This window comes from Podarcis cretensis (genome assembly GCF_951804945.1).
Source record: "Podarcis cretensis genome assembly, chromosome: 4".
NCBI classification, from domain to species: domain Eukaryota; kingdom Metazoa; phylum Chordata; class Lepidosauria; order Squamata; family Lacertidae; genus Podarcis; species Podarcis cretensis.
The window spans coordinates 60,964,702-60,985,361 of NC_137173.1; the positions used below are offsets into that span (position 1 = coordinate 60,964,702).

At 39.1% G+C, this 20,660-nt stretch overlaps 1 protein-coding gene across 1 annotated transcript in view; it reads left to right on the plus strand.

Annotated features, from left to right (window-relative positions):
- Positions 1-20,660, plus strand: part of CFAP47 (cilia and flagella associated protein 47) — a 198,149-nt gene that overhangs the window by 118,060 nt on the left and 59,429 nt on the right. The window contains exons 52-54 of the mRNA XM_079972197.1: positions 8,651-8,829; positions 10,094-10,201; positions 13,667-13,778. Of these exons, the coding sequence (XP_079828323.1) occupies positions 8,651-8,829; positions 10,094-10,201; positions 13,667-13,778 (399 nt within the window). The remainder of the gene's footprint in view (positions 1-8,650; positions 8,830-10,093; positions 10,202-13,666; positions 13,779-20,660) is intronic.

Below are 20,660 nucleotides of genomic sequence, written 5' to 3' on the forward strand. Positions count from 1 at the left end.
TGTTTGCTTCTGCTTTCTGATGTGTGTACTGAGACAATGAGTTGGTTAATCCCAGTTACAAAAAAAACCACTCTAGTAAATAAGCATTGGAATGCCATGCACAAAACAACAATCGAAACCCAACAAAACCATCTCTGTTACTGAGCTAAATTTTGGGAAGCAAATCTATGTGCTTGTAAATATGATTACCCCAGAAGGAATGTAAGGAAAGTTTGGTCAAGAAATTCTCCTCATGCCTGAAGTAGGCTTGAATGCCTGTCTTGAGGGAAGAAATATCTGTCTGGCATTTAAGAAGCAGAATCATGACCATGCTGTAGTTGTGCTAAGACCCCAGTGTGGATAAAGTACAAGATCTGTTACTGGATGTGGCTAGCAGCAGTGGATGATCTTCATGAGTCTCCTTGTGCCCCCAGTAAGAGTTGGGATCGTGTCATCCTCTAAAACAATGGAAAATTGCTTTTGCAGGTGTTTGTTCCATGACTATCATTTACCAATACATAATTGAATTGTAATGAGGAAAAGTAGAATGCAGAAAAGTAGAGATAATTAATGGGGGTTTCAAAGGACCCAGTAGCCAGTGCTAGAGGTCACTCACTTCTTTGCTTAATATTATTTTTGCTTAGTTTCAAGTTTAGCTAAGAGATTTTTGCATGTTCTGAGGCTTCTGAAGGTCTGCTTGCCCTTTAGCTGTCTTTTTAAGGGGGTTAATTTCTTGCTTTGAGTAGGCCCCATTTTCTGTTTTTTAGGCTGCTCTTGGCCACTTTCTCTGAACCAGTCTTCTTGGGCTTGAATAGTTTAGATGTATTATTTATATGGTTTCACCCCCTTCTGCCCCTTCTTTTCTGTTTATTTCCTTGTGAGGTTCAGAATGCACTATTTCAATTTTAAACTCTCCCCTCACTCTATTTCCCCCTGAATTCATTTCCTATTTGGATCCCATTCTGGATCCTAGACACTAGATCCTGGATTCATCTTTCTCATTTTCTCACCTTAGCCCCCCTTGAATGATGATTTAGCTCCATATACTCTGCTCTGTAGCTTTTGTAGCAGAATTTTATTGTGTGACCATAGGTTGTAAAAACAACATGAAATTTAAATGGTTATATAAATCATTTTGTAGTTTAGCAGCCTTGGGAGGGTAGCCAACAGCCCTGAGGGTCTCAAAGTCTACTTGCTTTATTAAATCCTTCTTGCCTCCAAAATAATTCAGTATATACTGGATTGGATCTGGTGTACGTTTTGAGAATTTAAGAGCTCCTGCTGTTTATTAAAGTGACTCTGATCCATTGGAAGCTCCCTCTGGTGGAAGAGGCAGGAACAGTGGCTTATCTTGACTTCTCTCCTTCCCCCCCACAGCCTCTGGGGAAGAGCTTTCCAAACTGTGTGTTGCAACATGCAACATGTTGACTGCAGTGTGTAGGTGTGTTGCGAAAACATTCCCCATGTTCCTCCCGGGGCTGGAAAGGGGTTAGTTTAACCTCCAGTTTGCTAGTAAAACTGAATTACTGTGTCATGAAATGATGCATGTCTAAAAAGTGTGTCACCAATATGGAAGAGTTTGGAAAGCTCTGCTTCGCATGTCGCTAGCCAGGGACTTAGTGAGCCAGGCAGGAACTTCAGAACTATTACCTATCACCTCAGCTCCTGTCGTCCTGGGGAAGACGGGTGGGCCTGCCTGAGGTGGGTGGGCCTGAGGGTCAGCCAAGAGCCCATATTTTTGACGTAGTTGTCCATCTGCAAATTCTGCCTTGGAAATCAAGGCATTTATAAGAGCAGTGAACTATTGGCATCCTTCCCAATCATTTTCTGTTTCTTAACAATTAAAAAACAGCACTTGTATCAATTTGTGCTTTCCCTCTCTTCTTTTTTTCCATTTTGTGTTAGTTTGCAAACTTTTAGGAGAGGTCAGTACAGGATCATTTCCCTTTCCCTTGGTTCATTGGTAAAGCTTTTGGTGTGATTTCTTTATCTATTTCTTCATTTATTTCTGTTTTCAGCAAACAACAGCTACTTGATTTATTTGTCCATCAATTCATTTGTTTTCTCTTCTTTTCCCTTTAGACTATACAAGGTTCTTATGGAGAATTCCCCACCTCCCACCTCCACTCTGTGTTTGTTTTTAATGCTTTTTATTCATTTCCCATTGTTTCTTTCTTTTAGTCTGCTGGTTCAAAGTTTTATCTTCTGCTCTACAGCTCTAGGCTATCTGTGATTTTATTGTGTTGAATTCTTTTGGTGCAGTATTAATAATATTATTAGCTTTCTCTACTCCTCCCTCTAGGTCTGGTGTCTCTCCCCCCCGCCCCCCGCTGAGCCTTACAAGGGGATGTACAGTGGTACCTCAGGTTACATATGCTTCAGGTTACAGACTCCACTAACCCAGAAATAGTACCTCGGGTTAAGAACTTTGCTGCAGGATGAGAACAGAAAATGTGCTCTGGTGGTGCAGCGGCAGTGGTAGGCCCCATTAGCTAAAGTGGTGCTTCAGGTTAAGAACAGTTTCAGGTTAGGAACGGACCTCCAGAACGAATTAAGTACTTAACCCAAGGTACCACTGTACATGCAGCACTGAACCTTTCTAAGGGATGGACATGTTAAACCATCTGCTTAAGGATTTTTTTCTTGCTGGGTTGGGCTAATTGTTACTTAATAAATTGGTTTCACATTAAACTAAGTGACAGTCCTACTGAAAACTTTATAAATGTACACCTATTCAGTATAGTTACAGAGCATGTCGTTATGGATGTAGAGAAAGCAATAAATGTTTATTTTTGTCATTTTAAATGAGAGGACATTTTCTCATAAACTTCAAATTGAGTTGGCATATTTATAATAATAATGTTTCTCGGAGTTGAGAACCACATCTTAAAGGTGGATTTTCATTTGTAGAAATTGTGCACTTCACAACACCTCACAGTGTTCTGTGAAACAACAATGGTAGGGTGGCTGATGAGCAAATATCTCAACTTTGAGAAGGCTGCTGTTAATCATTCTAACTAAAAGCTCTGTATAGAAAATAAATTTGTTCAGATCATCTTGACGGATCATAAGAAGTAACTATCAAAAGGAGAATAAACAGCTATGTCTAGTGTGAAAATATTTGATATGTACACAGTCGCTGCAAAATACTACATTAATCAATTCTCTGGTGCATCACTAGGTGGCTAGTGTAGATCATAAAATATCTACTGTCTTCAAATAAACCTGGGAAGACTGAAAAATGGTCAGCAGAGGGCTATTCATTGAATGGTTAGATGTGTGTTAATGTTCATGAAAATGAGTTGCCTAACATGTCAAATAGCAGAACATTTTTTATTAATTTGTCATTAGCTCAGTGCTTTCTGTAAGCTTTAAACATAAAATCATCCCATTGCATACTGCATAAATAAATGCAGTTGAAAGTTGATTTAAAGCAGTGGTAGAGACAATTCCATAAAACCTGGTGTGTGTTGAAATGCTATCTGAAATTCAACAACTAATTTGCTGAATAAGATGGAGACAAGTTTTGTTTCACTGACATAAATGTGCAGTAACTCTCTTTCAGTGTCTGGAACTGCTCTGGGCTTATGCATTTTTTCTGAGAGCTAAATTAAATGCATCATAAGGTTTAAAACAACTAGGGCTGGGTGGGAGATAATGCTAGGGAAATAACAGTTTGTTTTTTGAAGGGGGAAAAAAATCCTCATCATTGTGTTTGCTCAGCAGGAGTTCTTAATATGAGGCAAGCATCAACAGTTTGGTTATTCAGCAAATTTCCTGTTGTTGGAAGCAGATTTTGACATACTATTTTTCAAAAAGTTGCTTGAATTTTACCACATTTCTTTACATTAGTACAAAGTTAATTACTATAGCAATATAAAATGTTGTTGCAGCATTGTGCAGGTGCCATGGAAAACCATGCATTGAAACTGCTGACTAAGGAAAAACTCTGAGGCAGAGTTGACCTGGCTTAGATGAACTTTCGCTCCTTTTCACCCCTGTAATTCTATGGCCTTCACTACTTCTTAGTAATTGAATGATACCTTATTGCAACAAGGCCTCAAATCAATATATATATTTATTTTATTAGATATATTTATAACCTAGATTCCTAAGTTATTTCAAATATAATTTTGTTGTACCCTATTTTACAGGCTTTCTTTTAGGACAATGACCGGGGGGGTGGGGTGTAAAGAGACAGTTCAAGAGTCCTTTGCAACATACGCATTTGAAGATATGTTTAGCAATTCAATTCAATGATATTTCTAAAAACTCTATATTTCACTCCATCTGTTATTTAAAAAACACACTTGTGAATAAGTTTGCAGTGTATTATGTTTTCAGTGGCAAAGAGTAATATGTTGAGTGCTTTCTAATGCTTCCTCACACAAACTTCTGTAGTTTAGATAACAACCAGTGGAATTTAAACTACAATATTAACACTGTAATAACTTTGCACGGAATCTTTGCAGTTAAGCCCTAAGGGGCAAGAATGCATAGGAAAAGGTCTCTGCTTTCCAAATGTTGGGAAAATATTCCATATAAAATTTAATAGGAGTTCAATTAAACATGCTAAATGAGGACCACTTACGAAGGAGCTGAATGTTGGCAGATGCAGAGATATTAACAATTTGAGTAGACCACACTTTCTTTGTGAAGCAGTTCTTTAATTAATATATGCAGAAAACTGGAGCATTCCGAAATTCTATAATTACTTCAAAAGTGGAAGAAAATGTGAGACAGCTTTGCTGCTTTCCCGACGCACATGTTCCTGAGCCAATTATCTTATCACTTGGTTTATTTTTTGATAGCTGGAAAATATTAAAGCTATAAGCATGCAGCTTAAAACCCCAAAGGGTCTAGAGCAGTGTGAAAAAACGTCTAAGATAGAGTTGCCATACATCCAGAATTTCCCAGACATATCCAGAATACTGGAGTCAGGCGGAAATTGCAAAAATGGCTGGGAAAATCTGAACATATGGCAACCCATGTCGGCAGCGTCGTTTTTGGCAATTTCCCTTAAAAATAGCTCAAAAACTTATTTTTTGTGGACTTGCCAAACATTTTGTGAATTTTTGAGCAAAACTAAAAAAAGCTCAACTGTTCTGTCTGGATTTTCACTGTTTGAAATATGGCAACCCTACCTAAGAGCTCCTCTGGATCTAGCCAGAAACCCATCAAGTGTGCACCCTGTTTGGAAACCCACAAGTGGGATACAAAGGTAACAATCTTTCCCCAACATTTCCACCCTTCTCCAGCACATAGTATCCCTAGTACAGTGGTACCTCGGGTTAAGTACTTAATTCGTTCCGGAGGTCCGTACTTAACCTCAAACTGTACTTAACCTGAAGCACCTCTTTAGCTAATAGGGCCTCCTGCTGCTGCCTCACTGCCGGAGCACTATTTCTGTTCTCATCCTGAAGCAAAGTTCTTAACCTGAAACACTATTTCTGGGTTAGCGGAGTCAGTAACCTGAAGCGTATGTAACCTGAAGCGTATGTAACCCGAGGTACCACTGTATTCGTCAGGAGTTTCCAGGCACATTAGCTAAAACCCCTGACAAGTATGATATTTTCAAGCTTCACTCAACAATCCTAGTAGCACGGTTGAAATTTGTCTGCTTTGCTTCATTTATGATTATTACACCGTTTTGTTGAATAAGTGCAACTGAAAACCTTGTTTTTCATGGGCTTCATTTCATTGGCTACAATGTGGTGGGGAGATTACATGCACCAGATCCAGGCTGGCATAGAACTCTTGGGTTCTCCTCAGCAACTGAAAGGGCCTTGGGTTCAGTGAATCCAATGCTGTCTCTATTCTCCCCATTTCCCAGAATGCTCATTTTAGGGACATAACACTGGCTCCTACCTGTGAAATAACCACCACCAGCAGCTCAGGACCTGTGGGACTATCCATGGGTAGGGCAGGTCCTCTTCTGTAAGGGAAAAGGCACCTCTGCTCCATCTGATCTTCCTCCTGTTAATGGATCTGGAGAGTAGCATTGCTCTGCTCATAGATGTTAGCAAGTGTTTAGACTCTTGCCAGGTTCAGCAAACAGGATTTCTTTAAAAATAATGAATTGTTTCTTAACTCTCGGCTTAAGCTCCTTTTACAAGATTTTGCTATGAAGCCCTTAGTGGTAAAAAGTTAATGGGACTCTAAAATTTGTTTACAGCAGTAAAATGATTCATCTGAGCCTTAAAGTATTTCATTGCAACCTTAAAATGTGTCTTATTGATGCAAGGCTATCGAATGATTTAGGTGAATATAACTCTGCCATCTGTAAAACATTAAATGCTTTAAATGCATATTTAGTCTAAATTGCCATTTTCTATAAATGCAAGGGGTCTTATGAAGGGCAGCAGGCAAAGATATACCACACTCCTTGTAAGGCAGTAAATTTCCTGCCTAAGCTTTATTATTGTTATCTTTCTCATTTATTTACACACATACCCCACCCCATCCTGTTTTATTATACTATACATAAATAGAATGATGCATATTTTCCACAGAACTATCTTTAGCAATGTTGGTGTAGCGTTTTATTTGTTTATAGGGGCATCTCAATGAAAGGACTGGATCTTCCCTTTGCAGCATATTTCTAAAACAAATATTATGGTGTTGTGATCATTTATTTATTTCTTTTGCTAAGTAATGAGGGCTGAAAACAAAAATTGAAGGTTATTTTGCTATACTGTGTGAGATAAAACCCATTTGCTTCCTAGTTTTGATTGTCAGAGAGGAGTCAGTGGTAACTGTTTCTTGTTATGCAGTGGCAAGCATCTGTGGCCAGTTTATACTGTTGCTGTTATTGTTATATGTTTTGTTAGCTGCTTTGAGGCTTAAGGAAAAGGCAGGATATAAATCCTACAGTGTATATATATAATATAATATAATATAATATAATATAATATATATAATATATAATAAATTATGTGTGTAATTTATTATTTTATTATTTGCACTTCTGTGCTGCTTTTCATTAAATAGGCTTCCAAAGCAGTCTACAAATATTAACATGCTATTATATCAGTAAAAGTAATACAAAAGTAAATACAATATATATATTTAGAAGCTGGAATGACTAAAGCAGTGTTAGGGTAGCTTCCATGAGGAATGGCTGTTGACATCAACAGAGCGAACAGCTGACCAGCAGACTTGCCTTTGCACAGTGCTATCTGCAGTCCTCCTCCCACCTATTAATATAGAAAAGTGAGAATGGAAACTCCCCTTCCCTTTCTATGGTCATCCCATGCTTACTGTCAGTTTTACATATGAACCACCTCAAAGGCCAGGAGTAATCCTGTTATAGAAATAATCCTTGAAACATTAAAAGGTAAAGGTAAAGGACCCTTGACAGTTAAGTCCAGTCACGAATGACTCTGGGGTTGTGGCGCTCATCTCACTTTACTGGCTGAGGGAGCCGACATTTGTCTGCAGGCTGCTTCTGGCAAAACCAGAGCAGCGCATGGAAACGCTGTTTACCTTCCCACCGGAGCGGTACCTATTTATCTACTTGCACTTTGATGTGCTTTTGAACTGCTAGGTGGGCAGGAGCTGGGACCGAGCAACAGGAGCCCCCCCCCTGTTTTGGGGATTCAAACCACCAATTTTCTGATTGACAAGCCCTAGGCTCAGTGGTTTAGACCACAGTGCCACCCGCGTCCCTCTTTAAATGTTTAGAACCCTTCTAAACTTCCCTGTGTCCTCATGATGCATCTCAGACTCCTTCATCACCACCAAGGGTGTTGGGATTTGTAGCTTTAATTCCTCTGTGCCCAGCCCATTAAACTAGGAGGAATTAAAGATTCCAGAAATCCCAGAAGCAGAAGCCGATGGCAGGCATCGTTGGGAAAAGCAGGCACCAGCATTTGGACTGAGCCTGGTCTTTCTGAGTGGTCTCAGAAAAACCCTGAGCCCCCCAACCTCCCGCCCTGCCCGGATTTTCTGATAAATCTCAGGAAGACTGGAGCTGTTCTGTATTGAGGTGATTTTATATACCCATCTATCTCAACTGATGAAAAGGCATGCGTTAATCGACCCTAGAACTGAACTTGAGGCTACTTTTCACCTATTGCAAACCTTTTTTCATCTTGTAAAGTCATATCAAACATCTGAATTGTATCAAGGCTTGTGAAATTGTGCATATTCTCACTTGATGTTTGGCCTAGCAATGAATCAAAAGGGAATTCTGTAACTGGGTTTAATATTGGGATGAAATGATTTACTCCATCCTCTGATTTTCTGTGTTTTGGAATGGTACTGAGCTTCCTGGCACTTGTTGTGATGAAACAACTATAGAAGCACTTATTTGGCCTCTCTCCTGATTGAAATAATGCCTGTTTATGTGAGGTCCCCATGGAATATCTCATGAGCACAAAAGTCAGGAGTTGCTTTTTTAGCATGGGTTGTTATTTCTTCAGTACCCACAAATATTCCTGACAGGTAGATGGCCTCAGGCTTGAACACCTCTTGCTGTATGCTTGTACCATTTTGTGGCAATTTCTTTAATTCTCTTGTGGACTCTGTGGATACGCTTTCACCACTGTGATGATGCATTCAGCAAACAGATCTGGCAAAGTGGATATAAAGCCAACTGTTTCAAATAAGCATTGTTTTCTTGACATGTTTGGTAAAGGCTAAGGACACATGGTCTTTCTTTCTTTTCTAGGATACTGTTTGCATTGGAATTCCTGTAACCAATCCCACAGCTGATATTCTGGAATTAGAAGTGGAACTAATAGATCCTGTTACACTTAGTGGTGAAAGAAGCCTTGTTCTCCAGCCAAAAGAAACATTTCACTATGAAGTAAAGTACTCTCCAGCTGTTACTGGAGCGTCGGATGGAAGGTAAGATCTACAGTTGTGGCTGCTAAAACAGAATTTCACTAGATCTATTCAGTTACAGATAGGTAGCCGTGTTGGTCTGCCATAGTCAAAACAAAATAAAAAAATTCCTTCCAGTAGCACCTTAAGGACCACCTAAGTTAGTTCTTGGTATGAGCTTTCGTGTGCATGCTCATACCAAGAACTAACTTAGTTGGTCCTTAAGGTGCTACTGGAAGGAATTTTTTTATTTTGTTTTGACTAGATCTATTGTCCTTCTTGTCACTTTAGCAATATTATTTAATTGCCTTTATTCTACTTTTTTCCATGAAACATCATTTTAATAAAGCTTGCACTTCGCTGAGCAGAACTGACTTATAAATGAAGAATGGATTTAGTCATTTTCTGTAGTTGGAGCTGCTTTCTCATGCTGCCTTTTCAATATTAATGTTAACTTCAGATTGATAGCTAAATTACTTTCCATATGTTATTTACTATAAATGATGTGATCCAAGACTTTTGTTTCAAGATTCCTGTGAACTAAAAATAATTTACAGCTTAATGAATATGGAGGGCATTTAAATTAAAGACGTCTAATCACGACGGAAACCTGAGTGAGGCTACGGTGTAATAATTAGAAACAATAAGACTGCTGACCTTTTGATCTTGGTTCCTGCCTTATAGCATGTTTTCATAGTCTTCAGCTGAACCAGACTACTGAACTCTGCCAAACTCTTAAGTCACTTATTTATCGGATGCTTAACTAAGCTTCTAATATGAAGTCATGTCTAATAGAGCATCATGGCAAGGGGAAGACCAGATTGGCTCCATCTATCAGTCAGCTGCAAGGAGCTTTCTTTTCCCCACCCCAACCCACCCTGCCACAATGGGCATTTGGCTCCATCTTCAAAATTGAGGGAATGCATACTCCACTCAAAGGCCACTGAGAGGCTGCTCCCACAGAACATCATGGCAGAATAACAACCACCCTGGCCTCATCTATTGGCCAATAAAGGGGCAGCTGTTTCAGTGTTTGCTTTCTTCTTCTTCTTCTTCTTCTACTACTACTATTACTATTACTATTACTGATCCCCATTTCTTTTTGTTGTGATCCCCTCCCCCTCCCACCTGGTAGTAGTTGAGGGAAGTAATGAGAATAACGGTTCTGTGATGGGCTTTTCCACCACCTTTACAAATGGCCCCAGCCCTCACAGAACACCACAACCTTTAGAACTGTTGTGCACAGCAAAGTCATTTTAGTCACAACTACTTATATCTCTCATTTCAGTGTTGTATTCCTGTCAGAGAAGCATGGAGAGTTTTGGTATGCACTGAAACTGAAGGCACAGAGACCTCAGCCCACAAAATTGCCTATAGCAGAATGTGAACTTGGAAAGTAAGTGTAGGATTGTTCCTTAAAAGGTAAAAGTAAAGGGACCCCTGACCATTAGGTCCAGTCGTGACCGACTCGGGTAGCGGCGCTCATCTTGCTTTATTGGCCGAGGGAGCCCGCATACAGCTTCCGGGTCATGTGGCCAGCATGACTAAGCTGCTTCTGGCGAACCAAAGCAGCACACGGAAACGACGTTTACGTTCCCGCCGGAGCGGAGCTACTTGCACTTTGACGTGCTTTCGAACTGCTAGGTTGGCAGGAGCAGGGACCGAGCAACAGGAGCTCACCCTGTTGCGGGGATTCGAACCACCGACATTCTGATCGGCAAGTCCTAGGCTCAGTGGTTTAATCCACCCGCGTCCTGGATTGTTCCTTACTTTAGTTCAAATATGCTGAAATATGAAATAGTAGTGCAATATCTTATTATATAATATGTTATCATCTTCCTCATCTGACTACCTTGATGTTTTAGAAGAGATTGTTTTGGAGGTGACTGCAAGGGAGTTGAATGATTGCAGCCAGAAAGATCATCAGCTTAGCTTGGTTGATGCCTGAGGAGCAATGTGTGCAGCAGTATAAAGCAGTGTAATGGAACTGGACTGATTCCCTTAATCATTTGACTCTGTTAAAACTCTGTACAGACTTTAAATGTGAAGGATACTTTGGACATCCTAGTTCAGAGTCGCTACTACTCTGTCTCTCCATTTACTTGACAAAGACCCCTTGAATATTGCCTCGTAGCCAGGTTCTGCAAATATACCATATAAAAGAAAATCACTGAAGTTACACAGGTTGGGAGAATAGGTCTCAGGTATTTTCTGTTATTCCTCCATAAGGACAAATAGTACTTTGTGCTTCAATAACTTTTGCTCTGAGAGGTCCTGCTCACATGATGAAGATTGCCATCGTGTTGCGAGCGGCAACATCTTATGAATGCTTCAATCACAGCAGGGAGAGAGAGCAGCAGAAATCACATGGCCTGTAAATTTTTCTTCGACTAAATCTTTACTATTATGAAAAATCGGTGGAGATAAGGAGTCTGCAGTAAGGTCACTGCACCCTTTCTCTCTCTCCCAGGTATAATTCAATCATATTGTTTCTCAGAATGAGGTCTTAGTGGGAGCTGTGAGGATGCAATCAGGTACAGCAACGTGCTTGCAATCACAGTTTTCCATCATAGACCTTTAGCTTGTCCCATCCAGCATCTGCTTTTTTCTTTGCTCTTGTCCTATGATTTATAGTGACATTTTTATTAATTGAAATCATTCTGAAATTATAGCACAATCCAGATAAAACCAGTGTTGTAATACAGGTGACCTTTACCTTGGAAAACAGGTGTGTTTTTTTTTTTAAAAAAACAACCCTCTGCATCTTTTGTACGTGCATTTTCAAGAATTGCAAGAGCACTGAGGAAGAAGTACATATTGTTGGGTAGTGCATATGCTGATTTTTTAAAAAAACGTTTTGGTTTCATAAATTACTAAAGGTTTTTTAGTTGTTGTTTTTTTTTAACTAAAGACCACCACAACCTCAACATAGAGCAGAGTACCTAATTTATATGTAAGCTTAAAGGTTGATAATTCTGCCTCAGTCATAAATACAAAGGCTGCCCAAAGAGCAATTGGTAGTTAACACATGTGGACAAAAAGCTGGGAGTGAAAAGGGGTGGATGGATCGTCTTTTAAGTGGAAGGCATAGAGCGGTCATCTTGTTTGAGTCCTCAAGGTTACACAATGATCAAGAGGAATTGCAGGTTTATGGCATTAAATCAAATGCTATTGGAGGAGTCAGTTAATTACAAGTTTCCCTTGCAGTTTTTTCATTGAAGGGAAATACAGGTATCGTCATTTATAGTTTGGGTATCATTAATTTTTGTACAGTTTTACTGAGGGTAGACTCTATAGCTTTTATGGACTCTGTTATATGGCAATTTGTGATCTTTTCTTGTTATATTTCTGTTTTAACAGTTCTATAATTGAACATAGTTTTATTTATTTATATTTATTTATTGTATTTATCTCCCTTCCTTGAACAGAGTCCAGGACAATGTACAACCAAGGATAAAGGACAAAATTACATTCGTGATAAAAAAAATACAAAACTAAAATATTCACAAAGTAGCAGTCTATAATAACCCAATCCATACATTGAGTCGGTTGGCTTAGAGGAGGCACTTCTTTAGCTACTTGGGCCCTGAGCCATTTAGGGTTTTGTAAACCACTGAGCCTCTTGGCTTGCCGATCAGAAGGTTGGCGGTTCGAATCGCTGCGATGGGGTGAGCTCCCATTGCTCGGTCCCAGCTCCTGCCAACCTAGCAGTTTGAAAGCACGCCAAAAAGTGCAAGTAGATAAATAGGTACCACTCCGGCGGGAAGGTAATTGGTGTTTCCGTGCACTGCTCTAGTCATGCTGACCACATGACCCAGAAAAACTGACTGCGGACAAACGCCGGCTCCCTCAGCCTGTAAAGCGAGATGAGCGCTGCAACCCCAGAGTCATCTGTGACTGGACTTAACTGTCAGGGGTCCTTTACCTTTTTTTTTTTTTAGACCATTACCAACATCTTGAATTGGGCCCAGTAGCTTACTGACAGCTAGTTCTGTGATTTAAGGAGCAATGTTGCATTCTAACATCTTGCTAGCCCTGTTGATACCCTGGCAGCTGCATTCTGCACTAACTGCAACTGCCAGACCATTTTCAAAGGTAGTCCTACATTAATACACTGCAGTAATTCAAATGCAAGGTCACCAGAACAAAAGTTACTGATACCACACTATATTGGTCCAAGAATAGCCGTAGCTGGAAAAAGGCACTCCTTGTCATTGAGGCTTCCTTGGCCTCTAATGACAGTGGGTTAAGGAATACCCCCAAGCTATGTGCCTACTTCTTTAGGGAGAATGCCACCCCATCTAGAACAGGCCGTCACACCAATAAATGAAATACTCTTAACTCACCCTATGGTGAAATCTGGATCAAAGGTATAATCTATGTGTCAGGCCAGAATATATTACTATTAGTCTTGAAAAGAGAGCTACATTGATTATAAATCTGTTAGGTGTCAATTTAATAATAGAGGAACAGTGATCACTGATAATGTGATACTTCACATTGTTCAAAATGTTAAAATTGATTTATGAATTCCATTCAGTGCCTATTACAGGTATTTAAATATTGGTACAGCTATAGCTCAAGAAGTGGGGATTCAATGCTAGAGTGAATGTTTAGTTTGCTTAAGGCCCCTGTTGATCTAGGCTGACAATTAAAAGATTTTAGATAGCAGGTATAGGAAATATTTGCTTAAGATCCAAGAGGGCAGCTGCTAGTAATAGTAAAAAGTTTTGTTCTGCATTGATCATTACATTACTTTCTAAATACACAAGAATAATCTTATCGGAATATTCAGTAGAACCTGAATCAATCCCAGTACTTAATAATGATGTAATAACATGATTTTTTATGCTTGTTGCAGATGGGCCCGTCAAAATATCCATCTGGTTAATCCTACATATGAAATTCTGGAGCTGAACTATATGAATAGCAATACAGCCCATTTTATTATGGAGATAGACCCCGAAATCCCTGTAAGTTGAAGAACAAAATTATTTTATTATCATATGAGAGAGTACCATACAGGAATGTAACAATTATGGAAAACATGTGGTGTGGTGGCTTTATATGTTAAAGGCAAGAAAACTCTGGACAAATAGAAACAACAGAGCATGTGCTTCTACAGTGCCTGTATTACAGAGACATCTATACTAGCTTCATCTAACCATAACTGCATAAGGGTGCACAGGACAATTCTTTACCTTCTTGCTACTTTCAGATACCAACCCTGCTACAACATACAATGTTGGCAGATTCTGCACAGCAGTGCTTAAAATTCATTGGATGATGACCTGTGTCACAAACTAGATTTAATGAGCGCTCATATCAGAGTGCTCTGTAGACTGATAGCTATAGTCTTATATATGCTAACCTCTTATGCTCTGCCATTCCCGTCTAATGTTCCTAACCCTTATTTTAGACTTTCCTTGTTCCCTTTATATTTTTATAGACTTTTAATTCTTTTTAGTTTTTCAAACCGTTTTTCAGATTTTAAATGACTGTACTGGTCTATGACTGTAATTAAGATTTGGTTTGATTTGTATATTCAGATTGTATTCTGAAGCTTTTTGAGCAACAAGGAGTAGTCTCTAGACAGAACTTAATAATCTGATGTTGAGAAAGCATGCAGTAGCTAGTTATTTTTAAAAGTCAAGACAGAGGCCCAAGAACAACATAGATGCTGGAAAGAAACAAATATACCTTAGTGGAGCATTGATATTGGGAACTAAGATCCCCAAGAGAGATGTGAAAAGAGAGGATGTAACATGAATCTCAAAGAGCAGGACTGTACAACCATCTTAATAATAAAGTATCAGAGTACAGAGAAGGATGAACCCCAAAGATGCTAGAAATGAAGAAGCTTTAATCTTGGAGACAAGGGATTGCCAGCCATTTAAGGAAAGATTAAGCCAAACTTCATAATGGGTAGAATCCAGGTGTTGCCCTCTAACACAGAATTGTTTTTACTTTTGGAAAGTTAAGAATATTCCTTTTTAAAAGTGTTCAGGGTTATATTTAAAGGTGACTCCATTGAAAGATGGCCACTACTAGGAAGAGCATAGTGGCATTCCTGGAGAATGAAAACACTAATTATGACAGCTGAATAGATTTTGTCACTGAAGATCTTATCCATTTTTCTGTCATGAATTGAACACTATTTTGGGACTCTTGTTGCCATAGCAATAGGACCCAACCTGCTTAAAAGATAAAAATCCAACAGCTTTTAGAAACAAGTGGGTTTAAAACCTTTCACACTAAATATAGATTATTTTTGCATGTTTGTTTTTACAACATCCTTATGCATAATGATGACATATAAACATCTGATAATGAATTGGATAAGCTGAATGGAGGGAAACAATTGCTAAACGTCCTCAACAGTTTGTGATCTATAGAAGTCAAAATTCATTATCATTGACTTCCGGGTTGGCGCCATCGCCGAATGGCGGACTCCCTCCGAGCTCCGGAGGGAGCCTGCTCGGCAGGGGCTGGGTTCTACCGCGCCGGCGACGCGGGGACCCTCAAAAACCATGGGTGCTGAAACCCATGGGCATGGTGACTCGGCGGGCACCGTTTGCGTCCCCCCCGACCCGCGAAGGAGCCTTTTTAAAGGCTGCGGAGCGGGTGACGGGGGGGTGGTGCTGTGAGTCCTCCGCTTCCCCTGCCGAGCGAAGCCGCATGCCATTCGACGGAGAGCGCTGACTTCTTCCATTGAAAATTTGGACTTTAAAAGAATAACCCGTGAGTAATTGGAACTTGGATTAAAAAAGGGGAAAAATTCTTTTTAAATTCGGAGCGAGCGGGGGAGGTGCAAAAAGGAAGTCAGCCTCCCCCATGTTGTAGAGGAGCTAAAGCAAAGGATTTGACAACTAAGATCGAGTGCAACCTTTTTTTGATAAAATTATTAACTTCGCGATGGAAAATTATAAGACTGGGCTGGAGGAGAAAAGTGGAATGTGAATTAAAAGGCACCCCCCCCCCCGGAAACCCCGGGAGCGATCCGTAAGAGCGCCGGGAGAGGAGAAATAGAGGTTTTGACAGCTGTCAAAGGAGCTGTCAAAGCGGAAGAACAAAAAGAGAACTTTGTTACGAGGACTTTGCTGGTCACATTTGTTACAAATTAGATATAAATTGTTTAAAACAAGGAATAATAAGTTACTTTGACTGTTGGGTGTGATCGGGAAGGAAACTGAGTTACTATAATCCCTCTAGAGGAGCTGTGGGACACTACAAGTATTGTTGGCATCGAATTTGAATATCTCCTGGGAAACTGCAGAAATGGAACACTATTTTGTCTACAGAGGTCTACACACTAAAGGAGACAATAGATTTATCTATTGAAGAATGGAAGGGACTTGACGTAATGTTTTGTTCCTGAATAACAAAGCCTCTGCAGAGGAATTAGAAGCTTTTTGGAATTAGAACATTTGTGCAGGAGAGCAGGAAAAAAAAAAAAGAGGAGGAGAGAGAACAACAAGAACAACAAGAATAACAAGAACTGGACAAAGTTGGAAGATAGACTCCTTCCAAGATTGGACATGTGAAATCAAAGATGACCAAAAGACGGCAAAGACTAATAAAAAGACGGCAAAGCGGACTGGTGAAGGACTGTGGTTTAGATGTGGGAGCTCCAGGATGACAGTAGATATTGACGGACATTGGGAACGCAACCGGAAAAGGGGGGAGGGAAATTTGGAATCCAAAGGGTGTTAAATTACATTTTATTCTTTTTTCTATTTTTCTGTTTATTTCAATCTGCATTGCATATTAAAGAGGGGAACTCGTGGAAGGGAACAGGTCGATTTTAGGGGATGGGAAAATATTTTTTAAATTGGGTCAATGATAAATAATTTTAAAATTTGGGGTAAGAATTTGTTGAATCTATTTGAAAGAATTGGAATACAAGAGGGGGAGGGGAGGGGAAGTCCTGGAAAGATGCCAATGAAAATTAGGTTTTAAATTTGGATGTTTTTCTTTTTCTGTTATATCTGAAAATCTTTAATAAATATTATTTAAAAAAAAAAACAAAATTCATTATCATTAACTCCAATCCATCTCTGGGTTAATGATCTGACCATAATATGGATGAACCTGTTAGAGCTCTTGCAGAATCTTTCTACAGTAAATAATATAATGAATCAAGATTATAGAGTTTGGCTACTTGCACAAATGCTGGTTTGTGAAATGATTAGTAACAGAGAGCAGCCAGCTTTTGCTTATTTTATAATGAGGTGTTTAATATACTTTAGATTGGATATACTGAATACAATAAATTGATACTTGGTCTTATTTTCTCAGTTTGATATCATATGATTGGGAAATGTTAAGTGCTTAAAGGAGAAAATGGGAGTTTGTTTCTTTTCATTTTTCAAAGGTGACGATAAAACTGTTAGAGAGGCAAAAGGGGAACAGAGGATGTTCAAAGCATAGGTTTGGATCCAGAATTCCCATGAGCAGAAACGCTTCACCTCCACTCTCAGGTTGTGCAACAGCAAGATACTGTGGTTGGAGGAAGCAGGGGAGGCACTTTTTTTGCCAATTATAACCTTTGCAGCTCCCTTTGTCCCATGAAAAGCTGTGCAATCTGGGCTTGGGAAAATCAGCAGAATAGTGTGAGAGGTGGCACAGGGGGCTGCAGGAGGAAGGACATCTCAGTGGCAGTCACCTTCTTCCTCCACTGGGTCTGTTTTCTTTGTAAGCAGAAGGAGTCCTTCTGTTTGTGGAAGGGACACTCTGGATCTAATCTATTGCCTTAAGAGCAACTGGATATTATGCAAAACGGCTGCCAATTGTATCTCAGCATCTACATCTGCCGAAAATATCTGGCGAAACTTACTATGTCACCTGGGACTCGCTTATATGGCTGCAAATAAAACATTTTGAATGTGTTGTAAATTGCAATATACAATTGTGACACTAGATGGTGGCTGTGAGCTATAGCCAATGCAATGCATTTTTTAAAATGATTAAAAAAAAATTTCCCACAACATTTTTAACGTGTGTAGATTCCACCCTGAAGACATTCTTTGAGTTGCCCCATTCCTGATGGTGGCAGCCATTGCCACCCACAGCAGGCTTGCTGTGTTCATTTTTCTGCATTAGAATCAACATAGAGCCTAGTGGTACTATGAAGACTAACAAAACTGATTGTGGCGTAACTTGGACTAGAGCCCATTCCATCAGATGCAGCTGATTTTACATTTACTGCAGTCAGTTCTAGTCAACAAATTTATACCACAATAAATCGCTTAGCTTTAAGTGCCACAAAAATCTCTGTTGTTATCACACAATTTTTTAATTTTATTTTATTTATTAAAATTATATACCACCCTACACCTGGAGGTCTTATAGTGAAACAATAAATTTCACTAGACATTTGGAGATAGATGGGTAACTGGTTACGGGATGTCCTTTTAGTAGCAGCTCATCGCTTTTTGCAATGTCTAATTCCACTCAAAGTTTCAGGACACCTTTGAATTTCAAGGTAACATTTGTCTCTTTCTATGGTCCGCATGGCAGATGGAGGCTCTAGATGGCAAAGAGGAGATTTGCAAGAGGCTGTAGTGCAGCAATATAAGTAATCTCATCTACTCTGTGCCTACTCCCTATAGCTTGTTTCCTTGTGGTAGAAATGCTGCTTCTGGGATGCAATTCCTTTCCCAACTGGATGAAAATCTTGGCTCAGTGATAAAAGACATGATTTGCCTGTAGAAAATACCTTAGTGAATTACTGATAGCAAAAGTTCTTTGGTCAGAGTGCTTCAGAAACCTTCTCGACTTGGTATGTTGCTGCCAGACATGGTAAACAATGCTGGATTAGATGGAGCAGCTTGTCAGATTCTATATAAGGCAGGTTCAGATGTTCAGGAACTTTTAAACTATGTGATCTAGACTGTTAGGTCACAGAATCATAGAACTGTAGAGTTGGAAGGGACCCCAGAGATAATCTACTCCGACTCCCTGCAATGCAGGAATATGCAGCTGGCCTGTACAGGGATTGAATCCACAACCTTGGCATTTCCAAGCCATAGGATGTTGAGATGGGCAGCTGAGTCCCATCTAGAAATAGTCTGTCCTGTAGATTCGACACACATCAGGCTCCAGACTGGGAAATTTGAACCATGGACCTGAGAGTCTCATTAACTGTCAGACATTATTTGGACATTAGTAGTTCTGTTCATTGTCAGACAGAACAAACTGTATTGCCAGCAACATTTTCTGCCTCCAAAGATAGAAATAGTACTGTGATTTTAGAATGTTGTGTCCTTTCCATTAATGTTTTATTGAAGCTGAGTCACTGAGAAGCATCTTTTCTATGTGTTGTTTATGTATTCATGTTGTGTTGGTTCTTAAAATGCAAGGTCTTTTGTAAATTGTTACAAGTTTCTGAAAGGTAGAACAAGCGAAACATGTGCCTCTATCAGATAAACCTATAAAATGCCTTTGTGGCATTTAAGATAGACATTCATGTTCTAAAGCAAAATAAATTAATCTTGTCTATTAAGTTGTTTGCTTTTTCTTGGCTTATGATAACAAATTTCTGTTTTGTTGTAATGTAGCGTAATATTAAGTCAAAATTCAGATTTTTCTGAATTCAATAAAATGACCTTTCTATGTATTGAATATTTTACTGTTCTGTTTCATCAAACTGAATAAATATGCTGGAGCGGACATTTTCTCATTCAGTTTGTTTAATGTAAAATATATTAAACACTTCATTATAAAATAAGTAAAAGCTGGAAGTGTTCTGTTACTTACAATTTCACAAATCAGTATTTGCATGCATAGCACTATGATCTTGATTCATTATATTATTAGCTTGCTGCAGATAGATTTTTGGAAGAGCTCTAACGGGTTCATACATATTACAGTCAGATCATTAGCAGAGAAATTGATTAAACTTAATGATAATGAATTTTGACTCCTGTAGCCTGCATACAAACTGTCCAGGCAGTTTAATATACCCTTCCTGCTTTCAGCTTTTCTAATTCATTACCAGATGCTTAAATGCCACCACTATTCATGGCACATTATCTGTAAAGGCACATTAAAAATAAATTACCTAAATTTACTTCATGAAAGTGTTCAATCCCAAATGCATTAGTCTTCAGCACTGGGCATGTGAATTTCAAACACTTCCACTTCTGCCTCTTTCTTAAAATATGGTGGCTTTGAGCATTTTTAGTAATCAGCCAGCTGCCACCTTTTTGCTTCAAGAGAACCTTCAAAGTGCACAGGATCTCAAATTCTAATTGAAATTATGGGACATCCATACCTTTAGCATCTCTTAGAGTTTTTTGTGTGTATTTGTGCTATAGTATATGAATTATTTTAGAAAAGATTTTTTTTATCAAGTACTGATCTCTCACCTTTTGAGCTTAACACTTGATTATTTTCTTTAAAAGCTCTTAATATTGCATAGAAGAACAACTTTTTAAAGATGAATTTTCTGCTCCACAGAATGCTAAACATAGTTGCCTGTGTATAGTTAACTGTAGCATGGTATTTCTGGAGCTAGACTGAGGCAGGGCTTCTAATAGACATATATCTTTATTATAAAAATCTAGTTTTGCTGGGTGATGCCCAAGTATAATCAAGGAACACTAACTGTGATTTAATTGTATATGCCAGCTTGCATTTTGTGTGGTTTTGTATTTCTCTCTTTGGACTGAAGCCCACCTGGAAACCCTTGAGTGAAGGGTTTGATATAAGTTGCCTAAATAAACTAACTAACTAACTAACTAAGTAAATAAATAAATAAATAAGAAACTCATCACAGGAATCAAGCTGCTGGGGAGGGAGTCAGTGTAGGAAGCCATGCCTTTAGCAGCAGCCTGAGGGATGCCAGATAGATA